This window comes from Lithobates pipiens, unplaced genomic scaffold (assembly GCF_037356315.1).
Source record: "Lithobates pipiens isolate NorthernLeopardFrog02 unplaced genomic scaffold, aLitPip1_a1.2 Scaffold_28, whole genome shotgun sequence".
In the NCBI taxonomy this organism is placed as follows: Eukaryota; Metazoa; Chordata; class Amphibia; order Anura; family Ranidae; genus Lithobates; species Lithobates pipiens.
The window spans coordinates 121273039-121295977 of record NW_027507789.1 but is presented as its reverse complement, the minus strand read 5'-3'; the positions used below and the strand labels follow the sequence as shown (position 1 = coordinate 121295977).

The 22939-nt window shown below is 42.6% G+C and overlaps 1 protein-coding gene across 2 annotated transcripts in view; it reads left to right on the top strand.

Moving 5' to 3' along the window:
- The window catches only part of ACLY (ATP citrate lyase), a 129860-nt gene that overhangs the window by 85491 nt on the left and 21430 nt on the right, over nt 1-22939 (top strand). For both annotated transcript variants that reach the window (XM_077459570.1, XM_077459569.1), the window contains 4 exons: nt 5922-6063; nt 8503-8671; nt 8894-8998; nt 20979-21175. In XM_077459570.1, the coding sequence (XP_077315696.1) occupies nt 5922-6063; nt 8503-8671; nt 8894-8998; nt 20979-21175 (613 nt within the window). The remainder of the gene's footprint in view (nt 1-5921; nt 6064-8502; nt 8672-8893; nt 8999-20978; nt 21176-22939) is intronic.

Here is a 22939-nt window from a genome sequence, read left to right as displayed (position 1 = left end):
AAGCTACTTGCAAGATTTCAGCTTTAACTGCATAAAAATGAACTCTACAAATAACATCCCTGAAAGGGAAAGCAGGATTGGAATTCTTAGGGCACAAGGCCCTGGGGATACAGGTTCCAGGGTGGCGTCTTCAAGCTTTTGGAGGAGTTGGTTAAACATTACAGTGGCTAGATCTTTGGTCTCTACAGTATCGGGTAGACCATGTATGTCAGGGGTTGACAAATTTGCTTGGAATCTAGGAGCCAGCTAAAAAAGTTAGGAGCCAGGTCCGTGACGGCGATCTGGACCTGTCCCTGGCCTGACATGGAGACGAGTGAGGGGAAGATACCCGCCCCCCCACCTGTCTCCAAGTCATTGCCCATAGCTCTTAGAGGGACATTTTATTTGTTTTATTTTTTTCGAATGATGATTTTTTTTTTAAATTGCATTTTAGTGTAAATATGAGATGAGGTCTCTCTGACCCCAGATCTCATATATAAGAGGACCTGTCATGCTTTTTTCTATTACAAGGGATTTTTACATTCCTTGTAATAGGAATAAAAGTGACACACATTTTTTTTAAAAGAACAGTGAAAAAAGTAAAAATAAAAGTTAAAATAAAGAAAAAAAACATTTTTTAAATGCGCCCTGTCCCGCCAAGCTTGCGTGCAGAAGCGAACGCATATATGAAAGCAATGTTCAAACCACACATGTGAGGTATCGCTGCGATCGGTAGAGTAAGAGCAATAATTCTAGCCCCAGACCTTCTCTGTAACTCAAAACATGCAACCTGTAGAATTTTTTAAACGTCGCCTATGGAGATTTTAAAGGGTAAAAGTTTGTCGCCATTCCATGAGCGAGCGCAATTTTGAAGCATGACATGTTGGGTATCAATTTACTCGGCGTAACATTATCTTTCACAATATAAAAAAAAATTGGGCTGACTTTACTGTTGTCTTATTTTTTTTTTTTTTTTATTATTAAATAAATTATTTCTCCCCCAAAAAAGTGGGCTTGTAAGTCCGCTGTGCAAATATGGTGTGACAGACATTATTGCAACGACCACCATTTTACTCTCTAGGGTGTTAGAATAAAAATAAAAAAAAGTGTGTTATATATATATATATATATATATATATATATATATATATATATATATATATATATATATATATATATATATATATATATATATATATATATGTATGTACCGTATATACTCGAGTATAAGCCGAGATTTTCAGCCTCTTTTTTGAGGCTGAAAGTGCCCCCCTCGGCTTATACTCGAGTCATCGCCGTCTGACTGCTCGATCAGCGTATCGAGCAGACAGACGGCGGACATACTACAATTTGAAAGCCGCGCCTCCTTCTCCGCCTCCGCCTGTGATAGGCGGAACACTGAATTTCCCAGCAGCCTGTGTTCCGCCTATCACGGACATCGTCTCATCCTCGTCCGTAGTACGAGGATGAGACGATATCGGTGATAGGCGGAACACAGGCTGCTGGGAAATTCAGTGTTCCGCCTATCACAGGCGGAGGCGGGGCTTTTGAATTTTAGAATGGCCGCCGAGGCGATCCTGGCAAGGCACGGGACGGAGGCAAGGCAAGGCAAGGCACGGCTCGGGACGGGACGGGACGGAGGCAAGGCACGACACGACACGGGACGGAGGCAAGGAGGCAAGGCACGGCACGGGACGGAGGCAAGGAGGCAAGGCACGGCACGGGACGGAGGCAAGGAGGCAAGGCACGGGACGGAGGCTCGGGACACAGGTAGGCTGGACACACACACACACACACACGGACACACACACACGGACACACACACACGGACACACACACACGGACACACACACACGGACACACACACATGGACACACACACACAGGGATGGATGGATGGAGACACACACACACAGGGATGGATGGATGGATGGAGACACACACACACAGGGATGGATGGATGGATGGAGACACACACACACAGGGATGGATGGATGGATGGAGACACACACACACAGGGATGGATGGATGGATGGAGACACACACACAGGGATGGATGGATGGATGGACACACACACACACAGGGATGGATGGATGGATGGACACACACACACAAGGGATGGACGGACACACAGGGACGGACACACACACAGGGATGGACAGGCATGTCTCACCCTCGGCTTATACACGAGTCAATAAGTTTGCCAGTTTTTTTGGGGGTAAATTGGGGGCCTCGGCTTATATTCGGGTCGGCCTATACTCGAGTATATACGGTATATGTATATGTATATGTATATGTATATATGTATATGTATATATATATATATATATATATATATATATATATATATATATATATATATATATATATATATATAATTATATGTTTAGGTGTTCTAAGTAAATGGAAGGAGATATCTCCATTAGCATTGCTGGTTGTAATTCTAACGGCCACCACAAGAGGGCGCCAGATTCCAGAAGGAATAGGATCACAGAAGGGAATAAAATCACAGAAGGCCTCAAAGCCGGGGGCTCAGCCCGACCCAATCACGCCGGGGGGGTCCACGGAGACAGGATACCCCCAGCTGTGCTGCGCCAGGTCGCTAATTCTAGTCGCCAATGCGACCTGGCGCCCGGGTTTTGTCGAGCCCTGATGTATGTGTATATTATGCCTGCTCCAATTCTCCTGGTCATCTTGATAAGAGTTTCTAGATTTGTAACTTGTGTTCTTGGAGAATAGTCTCATGCACATTAATCTGTGATACTGTGCCTTCCACAGATTGTTTAATATCTTCTATCCTTCCCACTAAAATCCCTGCGGAGGTCAGAGATTTCCTGTTTGTAGGAGTGTTTCAGCCTTTTTACATAGGCCTCAGTCATGGCGGGTCAGGAGGGCCTTTAATATGAACCTCCATGTCCCAACCTACACTGGAGCATTGTGATTCTGGAGAGTGGCAGCCTGAGTGGACCAAGCCGTGGTCAGACTCTTGTGGGGAGTGGGTGCGATGCCGAGTCCTCATCTGTGTGCTGTGAGGAGGAGTTGGTCGATGTCAGCTTGGAGAAGGGGGAGCTGCTGCGGTGTGGCTCAGATCGGGTAAAGAAACTCCTGATCTCACCCTCTTTCAGGAGTCCCACGGCCCTCTCTGCTGCCTTTCCTCCCTATTGTGAGGTGATTAGAGGTCTGTGTGGGCCCTGGAGTCTATCTGTAACCCGGGATGTGCGGGAGTCGAGGAGACACACAACCTACTTGCTCCATGCCCTAGGCCACCCCCCCCCCCCCCCCCCCCAGAGTATTTTAGTACAGCGCCTGGATGCCATGGGAATAGTGTAGTCAGGAAAAGCTCTGTTGTCTTTTGTGTAAGTGTGTACCTGCTATTGCATTTTGTATATGTTGCTGAAACTAAGCCTTTGGTAAAGAGTTCCTGGGATAATGAAGTCTTACCATTACCAAACTTTTGTGGATGGAATATTTCTCACATTTTCAAATCTGCAACAAAAATGGGCATATTTTAAATTTCATGTCTGTAGTGGGCTGACACGATTTGACCCAAAGCAGCAGTCATTAAATAGTCTTATAAAACCTCCTGGTATCAGTGCAGATGCTATGATGCTTGATCCGATACCTGGACAATCATGGGTGATCGGTGGGGGAGTTACAAACATTGATCCTCCTGCATAATAGATTTCAATAAAGCAGCTGAAAGCCGCAGGAGGGAGAGGAGGAGAAGTGGCTGTTTGGTGCTTGTAACCCCCCCCCAGCCCCACACCAATCACCCCTGCCTGCCCCAATACCCTCCTCCAGTGCCCCTCTGTGTGCTCCTCCATGCTCCTCTGCTCCCTTATTCCTTGATCTGTCAGGATGGAGAGCAGTGGAAGGAGCCTATAAATATGCAATTTTTCGAATGAACAGTCAGAGATAACTGAGCATTGTAAAATGTGTTTATGATGCTTCAGTTTATGAATAGAGAGGAGCCTCCGTCTCCTCTCCATTCATCTCCAGTGCAGCTGAGGCTTCAGAAAAAGGGACTTGGGAATCTGTGTCCTTGGTCCTTTTCTCTGTTTTAAAAGGGAGATGTCTGTTCAGACCCCTGATATCTCACCAAAACCCCCCAACAGGGCTAATTTAATAAAAAAAATAGATAAAAGTAAAAAATAAGAATTGTAATAAATATTTAAAAGGTTAAATTGTAAAAAAAAATAAACACACTGGCACCGTCCACTCCCCCTCTGAGCATTCTAAAAAAAACAACAAAAAAAAGAAAAGAGAAAATAATATTGTGAAAAAAATAAATAAATTACTGAAACAGTCCACGCGTCATCAGTGCTGCATATTAGTGCTACTGTCACATGACCTAAAAAAGTATCGGTATCGGCGAGTACTTAAAAAAAAAAAAAAAGTATTGGTACTCGGTCTTAAAATGGTATTGGTGCAACCCTACTTCTCATACAGCTGATCTGCAATATGTCTGTGTTTTTTTTTTTTTTTCTTTGCACATAAGAACCAAATAAGCATTTTTCTGTGTTTCCCAACTCCTAAGCCTAAGCCTGTTAATGTGTGATCTGGGTAGAATGGACCCTACCTTGCCTCCTTTTTTTTTTTCATTTTTTTTTTTTTTTTTTTTGGACAAATTAATTAATTGAAGCTTTTTAGCTGCTTGCCAAACAACCTTTAGACTGGTTAACTATTAATGCTTCAGAACAAAGGATATATTCATTTGCCACTTAACAGAAAAAGTATTGCTTTCAAACTTTCAACTACGGTTGTCCCAATACCACTTTAAGACCAAGTACAAGTACCGATACTTTTTCTTTCAAGTACTCACCAATACCTTTTACCGATCCTTTTTGTTAATGTTGTGTGACAGTGGCACGTGTGTCAGTCGTTTTTTGTTTTTACAATTTATTTTTTTTTGTTTACAATGCTTTCTTTTTTTTAAGGGGTGGGGAGTGGACAGTGTCAGTGTGTGTTTTTATTAAATTTTTTATTTTTTACAATTTTATTTTTATTTATTGCAATTATTATTTTTATTTTTTTATTATTAGCCCTGTTGGGGGGCTTTGTTAAGATATCAGGGGTCTTAACATACCCCTGACATCTCTCCTTTGAGACAGGGAAAGGGACTGATGACCCGTTTCGCAGGCCCCTTCTCAGCAGCCTCGGCTGCACTGAAAATGAATGGAGAGGTGACAGAGGCTCCTCTCCATTCAGAAACTGAAGCATCATAAACACAGGTTACAATGTTTCAGTTATGTGAATGGACAGAGTCAGTTATCACTGACTGGTCATTCAGAAAAAGGAGGTAGATTTACTGGCTCCTACCTCCGCTCTCCATCCTGAAAGATGGGGGTAGAGGAGGAGAACAGAGGGGGGACAGCAGCAGAACAGAGGGGAACTGGAAGAGGATACAGGGACAGTCAGCGGTAATCGGTGCGGCTTTGGGGGCAGTTGCAAGCACTGATCACTGCTGTGTAGAATTTACTAAAGAAGCTGAAAGTGGGGGGGAGGGGGGGAGAGAAGCGGAGAAACAGCTGAGAGGCTTTATTGAGCTCTATACAGTGTGATCAGTGCTTGTAACGCGCCCTCCGCACCGATCACCCGGACTGTCCAGGTATTGGGTGAAGCATTGGAGCATTTGCCCAAGTACTTGGGAAAATGCTTGTTATCCGTACCGATACTAGTATCGGTATCGGGACAACCCTACTTTCAACGCTTCAGTTATGTGGCATGCATGATAGTGGAGAAACGTTGAGGAAAATGGATTGTCCAATGTCCATCTGAAATTCTGTAGATGCATACCCTTTGTTAAGGTGCCCATGTTCTTTGGATCTCTGTGTGCTTATTGTCCTTGCCATCTCTCTGCTTAGATTCATTCCTGTGTCTGTTGCCCCTCATTATCCCTTTTACCACCCTTCTCTCAGTTATCAGTGTTTTATCTATTGCAGCAAAGGCCACTACACTATTTAGCCATCACACCAAATCTATTGTATGGGGTATGCAGACCCGGGCTGTGCAAGGCATGCTGGATTTTGACTATGTCTGTTCGCGCTCAGAACCTTCGGTGGCTGCTATGGTTTATCCTTTCACGTAAGTTCCACATTACAACCTCCTAAAGATGCATGTGTGTTAATTGTGCATTCTTGATATTTAAATGCCTAGCCTGAATTGGAAATAAGCCAATAGTTTCATTTTAGTTTTTGATAGTGGAGAAGGATCAGAACCACTGAGAGATTTTACCACATCTCTGTCCTGTTATGGCAATTTTCCCTTACTTCCTGTTTAGTCGCTAAGACAGGAAAAGTGCTGAATATTTCCAAGGACACAGATTGCAGTAGGAGCTAAATTTTTGCATTTCACAAAAGGGTTGAAAACCAAGTTTTGGGCCTTAATCGCACAGATGGCATGGCTTGTCGCTGCCAAATCCCAAAATTTTTGAGTGCCTGGGAGGCATAGGTGCAGCACCCAGCCTTGCTGCTTGCAGCCTGCCAAACTCTGGAATAGAGGGAAAATACACAATGGCTGGACACTGTGCTGGGTGGTTCTGGCATTTAAGGATAATATGCATTTAGGGACTGCTGAGTAAAGTGTCCAGCTGTGTATTTTGGCCTGCCATATTGAAATAGGCTGCTGGCAGGAGGGCTGGGTGCTGCACATGTGCCAAACCGCCTATATGCAAGAGAGATGACTATTCTTGGAAAGACCTGAACGGTATAAGATTTCCCGATTTGCAATGAACTGTGAATTTCTCTGATCTGTAACTGCCGTTTTTCAAATTAATGGGCATATCATGATTAACCTGCAAAGGATCTTATTACTTTATTAGAATAGAGTACTTTGCTCTTGAAAGCACGCACAAGCACATCAGCTTTTTAGGTTTATCGTAAACCTATGCCAGCAAAAACAATTTGTGGAATTTTGACTGCTCCCACCAACTACTGTAATGGTCATTGACCAAGATATGAACTTTCAAGTATATTGATGTTCTTAAACTGCGAATACAGTCTAAAACAAGTCCTCACGACCTCTTTAGGTAGAGGCCCTATGGAGAAATTCATCCTAAAGTGGTTGTAAACCTCAAACCTGAAATGTGAACAAAACATATCCTTCTATTGCTTGTCTCATTCCAAAGCAAAGTGTCATTTCTGTCCACTCTCCTGTTCCTGTGCTATCTGCATTAGTCACGTCTGATGTGTCTTCCTGACACCGAGAAAAAAGGTGGCGAAGGAGGGAGCTCCTGCTGATTGACGGCCTCAGCTTGGTTCCTGTGTGTTGTGTGTAGGAGGGTTCGTCCCTTCACTCCAGTCAGCTCTCAGGGCTTCACTAATGTAACTTCATCTTTCTGCCCCTTGTTTTCAGAGCTAAGAGATCCTGTGTAAATTCAGCACTTTGAATGTAGTAGAAAGATTGCTGTAAATGGGTACAACTTATGTAGGAGGATTTGTTTTCATCTCTGTGTATCAACTGAGGCCAATCACTTTACTGGGTATATGTAAGGGTTTACAATCACTTTAAAATTCACAGCAGATGCAGTTAAAGAGGCACTGCAGTCTGCTCACTTATTTTGTAATAAAAACCATATTTGCCATTCTGAAGCTTCCCGTACTTACCAAATATGCTGCAGAAATCTCCATCCACTGAGTCTGGCTGCAGCTGTTGTAACTGTGGGCAGCTGAAGTTGTTCACTTTCTGCATTTACACAGAGGCACGCCCGGAGCTCTGCCGCTCTCATTGGCTCTCTTATGACACCCCCCTCCTGGCAAACGCTCAGGAGATTGATAGAGCTGTGCATGATGTCATAAGCCTAGGCTTTTTTGGTGTTTAAAAATTGTTTCAAATTTAAAACAGGGGCAGAAGATTTAATAGATGGAAAGATAATGACTGAAGTTCCGCTTTAAGTTGGATGTTGGAAATGGATTGAAGGCATCAATGGGAACTAGGACGCTATTATATTCTAATCTGTCCATGTGCGTAGCTAAAAACTGGTTGGTAGAGCAAGAACTTCACCATCTTTTCCTGGCCTGGTGTTTTGAATACCAAGGCTGAGATCTCCAAAAAAATTGAGAACGCGATCTTTACAATCACACCTCAATGGTGAAATAACTTTGTCCTTTATCTACAAAGGACAATATATTCCTTCATTTCTTAATTTTTCTTAATTCCCCTTTGGGATCAATAAAGTATTGATTCTGAAAAAAAGGTATGCCAGGCTTGTTGGCCGACATCAGTGTTCAAACCAAACACTTTAACGCTTTGGTAAATGTTTCCCAGGTTAAATCATAAGTTGTATTTATATATCGTCCTACCTCTATGTAGCAGACACATTATAAAGCCGTGGCTTCAAAACAGGGAGGCAGCTTAGTCTGTTTCTGCAATGAATGGTCAACTATTTCCCCATATAATAACAATAGTAATATATGGGGGGGGGGGGGAGCTGTCTTTTTATTAGTATGTAGAGCATTTGCCTTCATTTACACCACTTTTTTTAATGTGTGTAACTGAACCTTGTTTCATCTTTCTTTTTACCAGTGGGGATCATAAGCAGAAGTTTTACTGGGGTCACAAAGAAATCTTGATACCAGTCTTCAAGAATATGGCGGACGCTATGAGGAAACACCCAGAAGTGGATGTGCTCATCAACTTTGCCTCTCTGAGATCGGCATATGACAGCAGTGTGGAGACCATGAATTATCCTCAGGTTACTGCAGTCTTCTTTTCTCGTATAATGGTTTACTTCTCATCTTCTTGGCGTTTGCAGACCTGTTATAAGCATGCTTTGCTTTTGCAGTTGATTTGAGATAAAGTGGGAAACTCAAAACGGAAAACCTGGCGAAAGTGATCTTGTTGAGGAACTTTTTTGTATTGTGGATTTATATTGACAGCTATCCTTTTTAAAATTGATGTTTAATTTTGTCTTTAGATCCGAACTATTGCAATCATTGCAGAAGGAATTCCAGAAGCTTTAACCAGGAAGCTCATCAAAACTGCCGATGAGAAAGGAGTGACTATTATTGGGCCTGCAACAGTAAGTATTGCGTTGTCTGTAAATAGGTAGGTGTGAGGCCTAAGGCAGCCCATAGGTGAATATTTTCTTTCCTTCCACCATGGGGCTGCGGGTCTCCTTATGCGGCCAGAAGAACGCAATGATTGCTACTAATGGCTATGAAAACAGAGTAGCAATTTATTATATCCTGGGAAAAAGTCGGCTCCATAACTGATATACTAGACAAGATATATCCCATGGGACTTTGTTGCAGCAATAAAAATTGCACAATTACAAGTTGGTATATAAAAAAAAATAGAAAAACTTTTATTGGACAACAGGTTTATTTAATAATCTCACTTATCCCTGCAGTATATGTACATTGTAGGTATGGTTTAAGATTAGAATGTGAAGTGTCTAGACCAGACAATTTTTTAAACCTGTTTTTCTATTTTTTATATACCAACTTGTAATTGTGTGATTTCGATTGCTGCAACAAAGTCCCATGGGAGATATCTCTTGTCTGCTGATAATGGCTATTGTGGCTGTCAGTAATCGCGTGTAAGAAACCCAAAAGACTGGTAGTACCCAAGTCGATCAATGGATCAGCTTGGTTACAATGAGCCTGCCCATACATGGATCAAATCTCGCCCGGTCTCTGCTGAAACAGCCGAATTTCAATCTATTTTGAGCTTTAGCTTTGTACCAATGGAGAAAACCGCACTTCCCAAATTCTCTAAGTTTTTTTTTTATATTGACGACGACATGTAGACTGCCATGAATGCCAAATTTAGTATCCAATTTTAAGATATTCTTTGTGTAATAGGCAACTCGCTTAGGTTTTATTTCTTCCTTCCTTCTGACTGTAGAATTCTATGTGTTGACTACAAAGTAACAATTCCTCAGTTACAGAAACAAATCCCCAAATATAAAGCTGTAAAAGAAATTAGATTCCACACCAAAGTGTTTTTTTAATTTGTAAATTCCATGTTTTTTTCCATATTAATAGTATGTTAAATATCATTATCTTTGATATTGTAAATTTTCAGGCTAGCTGATTGTTTAGCTTGAAAAGTCTAAACTAAGCTAAACAATCAGCTACTTCCTGTTCTTCACCAACAACGCTATCGCCCTTTATCTGAATTTGCTAAGCTGTCTTTCACTTCCTAAAAAGACTGTCAGTCATTCTTAGACAGGCGTGCTTAGACTTGCCCATCCTTCATCCCCATCCCCATCCCTCGTCCCCATCCCTCCTATCCTTCACAGAACATAATCTCCTCCTGGCTTCCTTGCCTCGTTTTGGCCAGCAGTTTGAGAGAGAGAGGGGGCACTTTGGAAGTATGCTAGAACCGTGTTGTTTCAGCATGGCACTGTGTGCACTGGGTGGCACACGCCCAGCTGCTGTGAATGGCAGAGGAAGCTGGGGAAGAAACTTAATAAAAATAAAAAAAATTAATAAAAATTTATGTACAAAGGAACATTTTTGAAAGTTTGTGGGGATACAGATCGATTTTCTATTGCTCATTACTTGTGAGTTTAAGGCTCCGTTTCCACGAGTGCAACTTGTCATGCGACTTTGGATACATAGTCGCATGACAAGTCACAGCCCATTGGTTTCAATGGCAAGCATTCCCATCTATGCGACTTTGAAAATCAGCAAGCTTGAAAATGTGCCTGCACTACTTTGATGCAACATTTGATGCGACTTTAATCCATAGTGTAAAGTTGGATCAAATCTGCACTCAGTCGCACTCTGAATTGCACGGCTTTGGAGTCACACTAGGGGAAACCTAGCTTAAGGCTAGAGTGCAACTTTGATGTGACTGAGTGCAGCTTTAATCCAACTTTACACTCTCTGGATCAGTCGCATCAAAGCATTGCAGGTACCTTTTTTCAAAGTCGTTGATTTTAAGTCGCATAGATGGGAATGGGTGCTGTTTTAAAATCAATGGGCTTGTGACTTGTCATGCGACTGTTTATCCATTGTTGCAGGACAAGTCATACTTGTTTGTTAGGTTCTTGAAGACCAGAGGCTTGCAACCAGGCACAGGATATGGAAATATTTTTTTCAGATACGTTTGCCTTGAGGCACATTGTTTCAAATGGCGTTTTGAGGTCTCATAAGTTTAAAAAAGCGTGCAAAAAAGGGCGGGACTTTAAATTAAGTATGTGCAGACATGCTTCATTTAAAGTCACGCCCTTTTCTGCTATTTTTTAATATACAAATACCGGGATGGTGGTAAATGACTATATCATTACCTCATTTAAAGTCCCACTCAATCCTCTTCTAAATATAGGTCTTGTAAGATGTTTATGTCTCTGGGGACTCAGGACATGGCTATGACTTTGATGGTATTACCAGTATGTTAGGAATGACAGTGCCTTTTTCAATTTGCATTTCTGAGATTGGTTTGACCTTGTTGCCTTTGAAACAGTGTGGCCAGACGAGGTATATTCATGTCAGTGTAAAGCTGGGACGATTTGTTCATTCCTGGCGGAAATTCTGGGTTAGATAACAGCGGTGTGAGAGGGAAAGCAGATGTAGTTAAGTCAGAGATCTGAATCACTTTTTGTACGTTTTTAAGTGTCACCCCAATAAAGGGGTGTTTCAGTTGTCTAAGGCATGAGTCCCATGGTATCCAAGGTGAATGTGTCACATGTACAGTGCCTTGCGAAAGTATTGGGCCCCCTTGAACTTTTCAACCTTTTGCCACATTTCAGGCTTCAAATATAAAGGTATAACATTTTTATTTTTTGTGAAGAATCACCAACAAGTGGGACACAATTGTGAAGTGGAACGAAATCTATTGGATATTTTAAACTTTTTTAGCAAATAAAAAACTGAAAAGTGGTGCGTGCAAAATTATTCGGCCCCTTTACTTTCAGTGCAGCAAACTCACTCCAGAAGTTCAGCGAGGATCTCTGAATGATCTAATGTTGTCCTAAATGACTGATGGTGATAAATAGAATCCACCTGTGTGTAATCACGTCTCTGTATAAATGCACCTGCTCTGTAATAGTCTCAGGGTTCTGTTGAAAGCGCAGAGAGCATCATGAAGACCAAGGAACACACCAGGCAGGTCCGTAATACTGTTGTGGAGAAGTTTAAATCTGGATTTGGATACAAAAAGATTTCCCAAGCTTTAAACATCCCAAGGAGCACTGTGCAAGTGATCATTTTGAAATAGGAGGAGTATCAGACCACTGCAAATCTACCAAAAGCAACACAGCTCATCACCCTCAACACACCATCCCCACTGTCAAACATGGTGGTGGCAGCATCATGGTTTGGGCCTGCTTTTCTTCAGCAGGGACAGGGAAGATGGTTAAAATTGAGGGGGAGATGGATGCAGCCAAATACAGGACCATTCTGGATGAAAACCTGTTGGCGTCTGCAAAAGACCTGAAACTGGGACGGAGATGTATCTTCCAACAAGACAATGATCCCAAACATACAGCAAAATCTACAAAGGAATGGTTCACAAATATACGTATCCAGGTGTTAGAATGGCCAAGTCAAAGTCCAGACCTGAATCCAATCGAGAATCTGTGGAAAGAGCTGAAAACTGCTGCTCACAAACGCTCTCCATCCAACCTCACTGAACTCGAGCTGTTTTGCAAGGAAGAATGGGCAAGAATTTCAGTCTCTCGATGTGCAAAACTAATAGAGACATACCCCAAGCGACTTGCAGCTGTAATCGCAGCAAAAGGTGGCTCTACAAAGTATTGACGCAAGGGGGCCGAATAATTTTGCACGCCCCACTTTTCATTTTTTTTATTAGTTAAAAAAGTTTCAAAAATCCAATAGATTTCGTTCCACTTCACAATTGTGTCCCACTTGTTGGCGATTCTTCACAAAAAATAAAATTTTTATATCTTTATGTTTGAAGCCTGAAATGTGGCAAAAGGCTGAAAAGTTCAAGGGGGCCGAATACTTTCGCAAGGCACTGTATTGGACCTATATTATTTTCCAGCACCACCCAATTCTTGTCTGTGTGACAAGCCCAGTGTATGATTCCGGTAAGATGTGAGGCAAGATAGTAGTTTTTAAAGTTTGGGAAACCCGTTTTGTTTATCTCTTGTGAGTAATTGGAGGCTCATTCAGGGCTTTTTGGACACCCAAAGAAATCCCCCAAGTATGAAGTGTAGGGATCGGAAGAAGTCTGTTGGTAAAAGGTTTGGGATGGTCTGAAAAAAAAAAATACAGGATTCTAGGTAAGATTGTCATTTTGATGGATGCGCTACCAAACCACGAGAAATATTTAAAGGACCATCTCTCTAAATCCCTGTTTATGGCTTGTAAAAGCGCTTGAGTCCAATTTCGGTGTCAACCATATCCCTAAGTATTTCAGAGCTATGTTTTCCTATTTAAACTTGCAATTGTTGTGTGGTATTTTTTGTGCTTTCTTTCAGTGTTAAATTTAGTGCTTTTGGATTTTTTATAGTTTTTGAAGTTTGATATATAATTGTATTGTGTAAATATATTGCATAAATTAGGCATGGTAATGTGTGGCTGAGTTATGAAGAACAAAAGATCATCGGCATAAGCTGCGATCTTGTAAGTTCTGCCTCCTACCTGGAAGCTGTGTATAGATGGTGAGTTATTTACTGTGCGGATTAATGGCTCTAGAGTGAGGATGAAAAGCAGTGGTGAAAGGGGGCAGCCTTGTCATGTTCCATTCTGTATTATTACCGGGTCTGACAGTTTTCCGTTGATTTTGATTTTCGCTTTCGAGTTATGGTACAGGGCAAGTAGTAAGTCTCACGGCATGCGGTGGAAGGCTTTCTCCACATCTGTGGAGAGTAACATGCCTTCAAAATCATCAGTTTTGTGGATGAGATTTAAAGCGGAGGTCCACCCTAAAATGGACCTTCCGCTCATCGGATTCCTCCCCCCCTCTGGCGCCATAATTGGCACCTTTCAGGGGGGAGGGGGGTGCAGTTACCTGGATAATCCAGGTAACTGCACCCACTTCCGGGCTAGCTCTCTGCGGAAAGGGGCGTACATTACGCCCCTTTCCGCAAGTGCCCGCCCCCTTCCGCAAGTGCCCCGCTGCCTGCTGGGAAACACACAGATCCCAGAGGCAGCGGGGACCGTCCTCATTGCGCAGCGCGGCTCGCGCATGCGCAGTAGGGAACCGGGAAATGAAGCCGAAAGGCTCCATTTCCTGATTCCCATACCCAAGATGGCGGCGGCAGCACTCGAGTGTCGACCTAGAGATCGGCTTCGGGTGCCGACATCGCGGGCGCGCTGGACAGGTAAGTATCACTATTTTAAAAGTCAGCAGCTGCAGTATTTGTAGCTGCTGACTTAAAAAAAAAAAAAAAAAACGCGGAGTCCCGGCGGACTCCCGCTTTAAGGCCTTTATCACATCCTTCACCTCCCTTCCCGGCATGAAACCTACCTGGTCAGGGCCTAATAACTTGTGTAACAGTGGTCTTAAGAGTTTTGCTAAGATTTTTGCATATAACTTCAAGTCGATATTAAGTAGGGAGATCGGTCTGTAATTGGCGTAGTCCAGAGGGTCCTTGTTTGGGTAACACTGTAACGTGGGCTCTCAGGAAGTCCTCTTGGATCTCCTGTGTGTCTTTTAGGTAGTTAAAGGTCTTCAACAAATGTGGTGTTAGGAGTGCGGAAAAGCGCTTTTAGTAGTGGTCTGTAAAGCCATCTGGACCTGGGCTTTTCCCTGGTTTAAGGGATTTAACGTCCATTATTAGTTCTGTTTCTGTGATTGGGTCTTCTAGTTGTTGCGAGTCGGAATCTTTTAATGTGGGCTGCTGTCGGCGAGAAATGGATGTATTCTTTCTGTCAGTGTCCCAGGAAGATCTTTAGGTCTATGTGCATTTGGTAGATTGGATAAATCGGTGTGATGGTTATGGAATATTTGTGTAATCTTTTCAGTGTCTTGTATTGTTTGGCTATTTTTTATGGCAGATATGTTTGGTGATAGCAGTGTTTCTTTTAATGCTCTTGTGAGGAATTTGCCTGTTTTTATCCTCATGTTCATAAAAGTACCCCTTTTTAGAAAAGAGGATCTTTTGTGCCTTATGGTTTAAGATGGATTGTAGTCTTTCCTCAGATCAAGTAGGGCCGTCGCCGATTCTGTCGCTAAGAATTGCTTGTGTTTTGCTTCCATTTCACCTATGGCATGTGCTAAGTCAGTAAAGAGGGAGTCCACCTAAAAAAAAATTTTTTATTAAAAGCCAGCAGCTACAAATACTTCAGCTGCTGACTTTTAATAAATGGATACTTACCTTTCCTAGAGTCCAGCGTTCGGCTGCTGCCAGCGCCATTCTCGGTGAGGGAATCAGGAAGTGAAGCGTTGCGGCTTCACTTCCCGGTCCCCTACTGCGCGAGTTGCGCAGCGCAAAGAGAATGGTCCACGCTGTCTCTGGGACCCGTGTGTCCCAGAAGACAGAGCGGCGAGACAGGAAGAGGCATAGACTCCCGTGGGAGTCTAAGCCCAGAATTGGGTGCAAATACCTGTCTTGAAAGGTTTCAAATGTGACACCAGAGCCCCCCCTCCCAGAAAGCCCCCTCCCAAAAAGCGTAGGTTAAATTTTTGTGTGAACCTCCGCTTTAAGTTTTTTCTGCATCCCTCTTTTTTTTCGCTGCACGCATCCTGATAAACCCCCCCCCTTATCACGCATTTGTGGCTTGCCCATATTGTTAATAGTGACAACTCATCAGTGTAATTTTCGGTGAAGTATGGTTTTTAAGGCTTCCGTTATTTTGTAGTGACTAGTCCTGACTTGTTCGTGAGCAAAGGATGAGTTTTGTCTCCAGTTGTTAGTTCTAGGCTGATTAGGCGTTTGTAATGTCAGTGAGATGGGTGCATGATCCGAAAATGTTTTAATACTTATCCTGGCAGATTGCAAGAGCGGTAAGTCCCTTTGGGAGAGAAAGATGTAGTCAATGCGTGTGAACTTATTGTGTAGGGTGGAGAAATACGTGAAATCTCTGCCGTAGGGTTAGTTGCACGCCATGCATCAACCAGTGTAAGTGAGGCTAGCAGGGTTTTAATCTTGCATATTTTTTTTTTTTGTATGGTAGGCTGGATTTGCCATCTGACGTTTCTTGTAATGGGTTTAACAATGTGTTAAAGTCCCCTCTCAGCACGATGCACCCTGCGGCGAAGCTCCACTTGCCACGCTGGCAAAAGGTAAATTGGGCGGAATTAGGGAAGTATACTTTTGCCAGTGTGATTGGAATCCCAGCCCATTGCCCTTTAAGGAATAGAAGTCTACCCTCTGTCTGCATGCTGCTGAGAAATATCAAAGCCCGCATTTTTATGGAGTAGAATAGATACTCCTTTTGATTTGGAATGGGGTTTGAAGCGTGGTAAACGTGTGGGTATTGTTTATCAAGTAGGTACAGTACCCGTTTTGAAGTGTGTCTCCGAGAGAAATACCACGGATGGTATTCGAGGTTCGCTTATTGGGTGTGTTTAAATCCCTGGCATTATGAGGGATCACAAAAGGTTGTTTATCAATCAACGAGTAGAACATAATTAACACAGTAGATAATATACCGTAGTTAAGTGCGTAGAATCGGTGAGTTCCTTGGCAGGTAGAAATAAAGATTAGGAAGTGAAATGATATAAGATGTATAGAAAGGCAGTGTAGTTCCTCTCTAGAGGAGTATCATGTGAGGTGAGGAAATATGTCTCCTGGTTTCAACCTTAAGGAGAAAAATGAGGGATTCATGTTTGGTTAAAAGTCAAACAGAATCCGCTGTTAGGAGAAGTTGGAGGTTATTACCACAGGAATGTCAGTACCAAATATAACAGAAACCTGTTTGTAATAATATGGAATAAAGCAATTGAAATTTAAATTATTCATGCACCCCATCCATTTAAGTGGTGGCATGAGCCTATATCATAAGGATTGCATTAAAAGCAAATAATGGAGCATTGAGATCTATATTCTATCAGATATGTGATGAATCTGAAAAACCTGGTTCATAGTCAGACTCCAACATGACAGACTTTGTAAACGGTATAAACTGAATGACTAACGGTTTGGCCCTTTCAGATATACTAGTAAGGGTTCTGACGTTGCTGTGTAATGGTTCAATAATATCTTGTCCTGGTTTAGTCTAGTGGGGGCCACGACTCAACAAATTTGGAACAAGATGGGGGTCCGGATCCATATTGTACATGTAGGTGCCCTGTGAAAAATCTTGAGGGAATGTGTATAGTCATGTGGTCAAAGACCGAGAGGTAATTATGTGTTATTTTTTGGTTGAGTCATGGGTCCAGCCTAGCTATCAGAAAACAGATATACTCGTGTTTGAAAGATCAAGTTGGTTAATAGGTGAGGATATGCCTGAATATGTAAGTAAGCATACAACCAATATAGGTTTCAAGAAGCGTTTACGTTACAGAGGTACCGGAAGTCTGAGACCTGACCAGCATGTGAGGTTGATGTTCTCTGAGTTGGGGAGTTCCAAGTTCTGGTACTCTGTGGATTAAAGTCATCACTGTGCCATTCCAACTTTTGCCACAAGATGGTGTCCAAGGATAATGAATCGCTGTATGGACAAAGTGTTACCTTCTAGAATTGGGTATCTGTGAAAGGCATATTATCTCACAGGGAAATAGGAATGTCCATCCTAGATCAAATCAGAAGGGGGGGTTGGGGTTGGTTTCTTAAGCCATTAAAGTCAATGGCTGTAAAACATTTAACAACGTGAATTGCCTCTTATGCCGCGTACACACGGCCAGAATTTCTGATGTAAGCAGTCCAATGGGAGCTTTTCATTGGATTTTCCGTCCGTGTGTATGCCCATCGGTCTTTTTTCTGTTGGCATTTCCGACGGTCTTTAGATTGAGAGCCTGTTCTTAATTTTTCTGACGGAAAACCTTTCTATCGGATTTTTCGATCGTTTGTTTGCAATTCCGACACACAAAATTTCGACGCATGCTCAAACAATTTGACGCATGCTTGGAAGCATTAAACTTCCCTTTTATAGTGCTGTTGAATGTGTTGTGTTATTGACCGTCGGAATTTGGTGACTGTGTGTAGGTAAGACAGTTGAGCGAAATTCTGTCGGAATTCCAATGGGAAAACCATTAGAGCTTTTTCTGTCCAGAATTCCGATCGTGTGTACGTGGCATAAGGGTGACAAAAGGACAGTTCAGGCCAACATGTAATCAAAAATAGCCTGTAATTACAGTCCCAAAGAAAAGACACAAGTATAAAAAGGTAGGAGTCAAAAATCAGGTGTCATCTTGAGATCTAGATCCTTTAGCAGAATACTTGTTGAATTTTTTGTTTTCTTTGTAGAAGGAGGTTTGGAAGGGGATGATTGTGGAGTGTGGGGAGGGGACGCTCCCTGCAGAGGAATACGAAATTCCTTGTACCATTCCAGCGGGTCAATCAGGGGTAGTTGCAATTGCTTGTAAAAAGGTTTGAATGTCCTCTCGCATTCCTCATGTAGTATTATTTGCCCAGAAGCGTGACATTTAATGCAAAAGGAAAACTCCAGCAATATGGTATTCCTTTGTCTCTCAGAGCAGCAAGCATAGGGAGCATGGCTCGCCTATTCTGCAGGGTAATGTAAGAGAGATCTTGGAACAGGGACATATGTGCATAGGTTTGCTCATTCCACCTAGCTTTATTCAGGATCTCCTCTATCAATGGGAAACTAGACAGCATACAATATCCGTTGGAGGTGCTGTGTCTGTGGAATGGGTATTCGGGACCCTGTGTACCCGTACAAAGTCAATGTCGGTGTCCTTGGGGCATTCAAGTAGCTCATTGAACACAGCCTGGAGAGCTTGTTTAATTTTGGGCATGCTCTATCTTTTCAGGGATCCCTCTCACCTTGATATTCTGCCTCCTCCTTTTATCAAGATCCCCGTGTCTCTATTGATGAAGATTAAGTGTGTGGTGTGGGAAGAGACTGTCTTTGCCAATCTTTCAACTGCTCTGTCCAGTTTTGCTTCTGCCCTCTGTGTGTAGGATAGACAATCAGATAGGGCTAGGAGGTCTGCTTTTGAGATCGGTAATGGCAGATGAAAGGGTGTTTTTTAATATCGGCTGCAATCTTAGTCATCTCTGATAACTGTAATGGGTGGTCTGTGCACTCCGGATCCCTTACCATGTCTTCTGAGTCCAACAGGGAGTCCTCGCTGTGCTATGCCTCATGTCCCAAAAGCACCATCTTGGATGCAGAGCGGCCTCATGTCCTGTGTGTTTGAAACTCAAATAGCTCCCCTATACTGCAGGTCCCGGGTGTGGAAAGCGATTGATGTTGTTTGGGGCCAGGAGTCAATCTATCTCACCCTGCCCATCGCCATTGTTGTGAGGCTGGAAGGGATTGTTATAGCCACGGGTGTGCAAAGCTCAGCTAGACAGCATCCATTCCCGTCGGGCTCCAGGCCACACCCCCCATGATTTGCTTTATTCATGTAAAAAGTATAAATATATACTTGCAAACGCCAACCTCAAACACATAACAGTCCACAGTATGCTCCTTGCAGTCTCGTGTACGGGGCATGTCCCAAGACACAAGAAAATGTTCAAACCACTGACGCGTTTCGAGAGAAGATCCGCTCTTCCTCAGAGGCTTCCTCTAGTGGTTAGGGATACTGGAAAAAGTGGCCTGTAAATGGTATTTGGGCCTCAGTGCCCATATGCTTCCGTATTTACCAAGCTTAAAAGCAAGAGTGAAAGGCAGTGCCTGCCCTGAACTATATAAAAGGTTAATTGTATCCAATATAAATTTCCTACCTGTCAGCAGTTTGGAGCAAGTTATTTTTCCCTTTAATGATTTGCTGCCCCCGCTGTATTTACTATAGGGGCAGCAGTCAACGCATGTAAACGGTCATGGCCACTACATAAGTCCCGTGTATGTTTACCTCTTTTCTTTTAACTGGCTTCCTAGTAGGTGATTTAGGTGGTTGCAAAGAGAGAGGAGATGGTCTTTGCTTCATTCCACTCCAGCTATCAGAATCGAGCAGTGTAAAAAAAAAATGTGCATGTCACACTGCAGGTGATTAAAGTGGAACTAAACTGTATCTAAGCACCACAAACTGAAAATGCTATATCATTCATTTTATTATTGAAAGTTTTATGCTTTATTTGTTGGGAAAAAACTGAAAAGCACCCCTATTTCCACAAAGACTCCAGGGATGTATGACATGATTTTGGCCTAGGCCAGGAACAAGAAAGTAACTGAAGAAATGTCAGTTTTATTCTACAGGGTCTCTGCTTTCAAAACATATAAAATATTTTGGGGTTTTTACTTTAATTTCTATGTAAAAATAAAGTGCATTTTAGTATGTGTCCAAAATGGGGAAAGATATATATATATATATATATATATATATATATATATATATATATATATATATATATATATATATATATATATATATATATATATATATATTATAGTAACAAAAAGTAAATCAAAAATAGTTTTATTCCGTTTTGGGCAGTGTAGGAAATCCTTAAATCCCTTGTTAGTCCTCTGAGTCTCATTGGGGATGATTACCTTAACTTCCTTTCTTGTAGTCACAACAGTAAGAGGAAATCTCTCCAATATAAGGGTAATCCCTTCCCCACTTATGGCTCATATAAACTGGTGCAGACAGCTGTACATCATCGGGTGTCTGTGTGCAGTTGTGACCAGCAGCCTATACAAATCAATGACAGGCTGACAAACATGTTGGCTCTAGGAATGTAACTGCATATCTAAGCAGTTACATGCCTACAGAGGAGTGTCCCTGGATGCATTCTATCTGCGTTCAGGACTGTGCATCCATACCTATGTACAAATCTGCTAGCCTAGATTTGTACAGGCTGCTGCATGCAGCTGTAGGCACAGATATGACTCCTAGGAACAAAAGTACACTTCTTGAAGATGAGCCCTTAGATGATTGTCATTGTCCCCATTGAAATATTTTTTTTTAGTTTAGATGCACTTTATCTGCCCTGGAATACAGACGTCATGCTAGCATCCGCAATCATTCCAATTCCTGTTAAATACTGTATCTATCCTTATTGTCCTTAGGTTGGAGGCATCAAACCTGGTTGCTTCAAGATTGGCAACACAGGAGGTATGTTGGATAATATTTTGGCTTCCAAGCTGTATCGTCCTGGCAGTGTTGCCTATGTATCCCGCTCTGGTGGTATGTCTAATGAGCTCAACAACATCATCTCCAGGACCACTGATGGAGTTTATGAAGGAGTAGCCATTGGTGGCGACAGGTAAAACCTTTGAAATTATAAGCTCACTTTTGAACATGAAAAATAAAACTTCATTGCTGAATTACAGATACTTATACATTTTAATCTACATGCTAGTACTTCCAATATTTTTCCGTTTTTAAATTATGTATATTACTTTGCACACCTCCATTTTTCTTACTTTAGACAGTTCTGTCATTAGGCTTCTGCAAGTTGCACTGTCCTAATGAAAATAAACACATTGCCTCTAAGTGCAGTATTGGTAAACCATTTAATAAGTCAAAAGTGAAACTACTCACAAAGGGAGCACAAACACGAGCATGATGGTAATCCGGCAGAAAAATCTGGGAGTGCTTTTCTCCTAAACATCCGTGTCTCTGATGTGCAGCTGACAGCTCGTGCAGGTGGATTCCAGCATTCACAGCCTATAAGAACAGCTGTTATATAGGCTGCAAATGCTGGACACCTGCACGAACTGTCAGCTGAACATCAGAGACACGGATGTTTAAGAGAAAAGCACTCCCAGATTTTTCTGCAGGATTACTATCATGCTTGTGTTTGTACTCCCTTTGTGAGTAGTTTCACTTTGGACGTTTCATTAAAGCGGAGGTCCACCCTAAAATGGACCTTCCGCTCATCGGAATCCTCCCCCCCCCCCCTCCGGCGCCACAATCGGCACCTTTCAGGGGGGAGGGGGGTGCAGTTACCTGGATAATCCAGGTAACTGCACCCACTTCCGGGATAGCTCTCTGCGGAAAGGGGCGTAAGTGCCCGCCCCCTTCCGCAAGTGCCCCGCTGCCTGCTGGGAAACGCACAGATCCCAGAGGCAGCGGGGACCGTCCTCATTGCGCAGCGCGGCTCGCGCATGCGCAGTAGGGAACCAGGAAATGAAGCCGAAAGGCTCCATTTCCTGATTCCCATACCCAAGATGGCGGCGGCAGCACCCGAGTACCGATCTAGAGATCGGCTTCGGGTGCCGACATCGCGGGCGCGCTGGACAGGTAAGTGTCACTATTTTAAAAGTCAACAGCTGCAGTATTTGTAGCTGCTGGCTTTTAAAAAAAAAAAAAAAAAAAACGCGGAGTCCCGGTGGACTCCCGCTTTAAATTGTTTACCAATACTGTACCTGAAGGCACTGTGTTTTCTTTTTCTTGCATTGCAAAGACTGATTCTAGCTCTTCACACTGGCTGCCCTTAGTGCTGGTACATGGATTACTCTCCCTCTTCATCTTCATCTTAGAGACTGTTGCTATGGACTTTGTCCCTCCTATTGAAAGACTCTTTTAATCACATTTATTTGATCTGTTGTACCTCCAGGGTGTCTCCTCAAAAGAGCGCTGAGTTTATTTTTTTGTCTGTTTGCACTGTCCTAATGGCAGCTGCTGTTAAGTTTAGGGTGTTTCCAATAAAGTTAAAGGAGTTGTAAATTCTTTGGTTTTTCACTTTAATGCATTAAGGTGAAAAACTTTCTGTGCTGCAGCAGGACATAGGAGTGAGCCCGCATGGGTGCCCACATGGAAAGCGCCTCTGTTAATCATGAACAGGTGTTCTTTAGTACGCTAATGCTTTATTAAGAGCAACATCCAAACAGTCGCAGATCCCTTAAAAATAAATCTTCGAACACAAGAAGATTGTAGTCCCTTCCCAGTTCCTATAACACATTCTAAGAATGCGAAAAAGGAGCCGCAACAGCTGCAGACAGTACTTGTACAATATGAAAAAATTGGAGATGCACTAAATGGAAATTTTGGCCCCGAAACCGAAAATGCAGGATGCACTTGACCG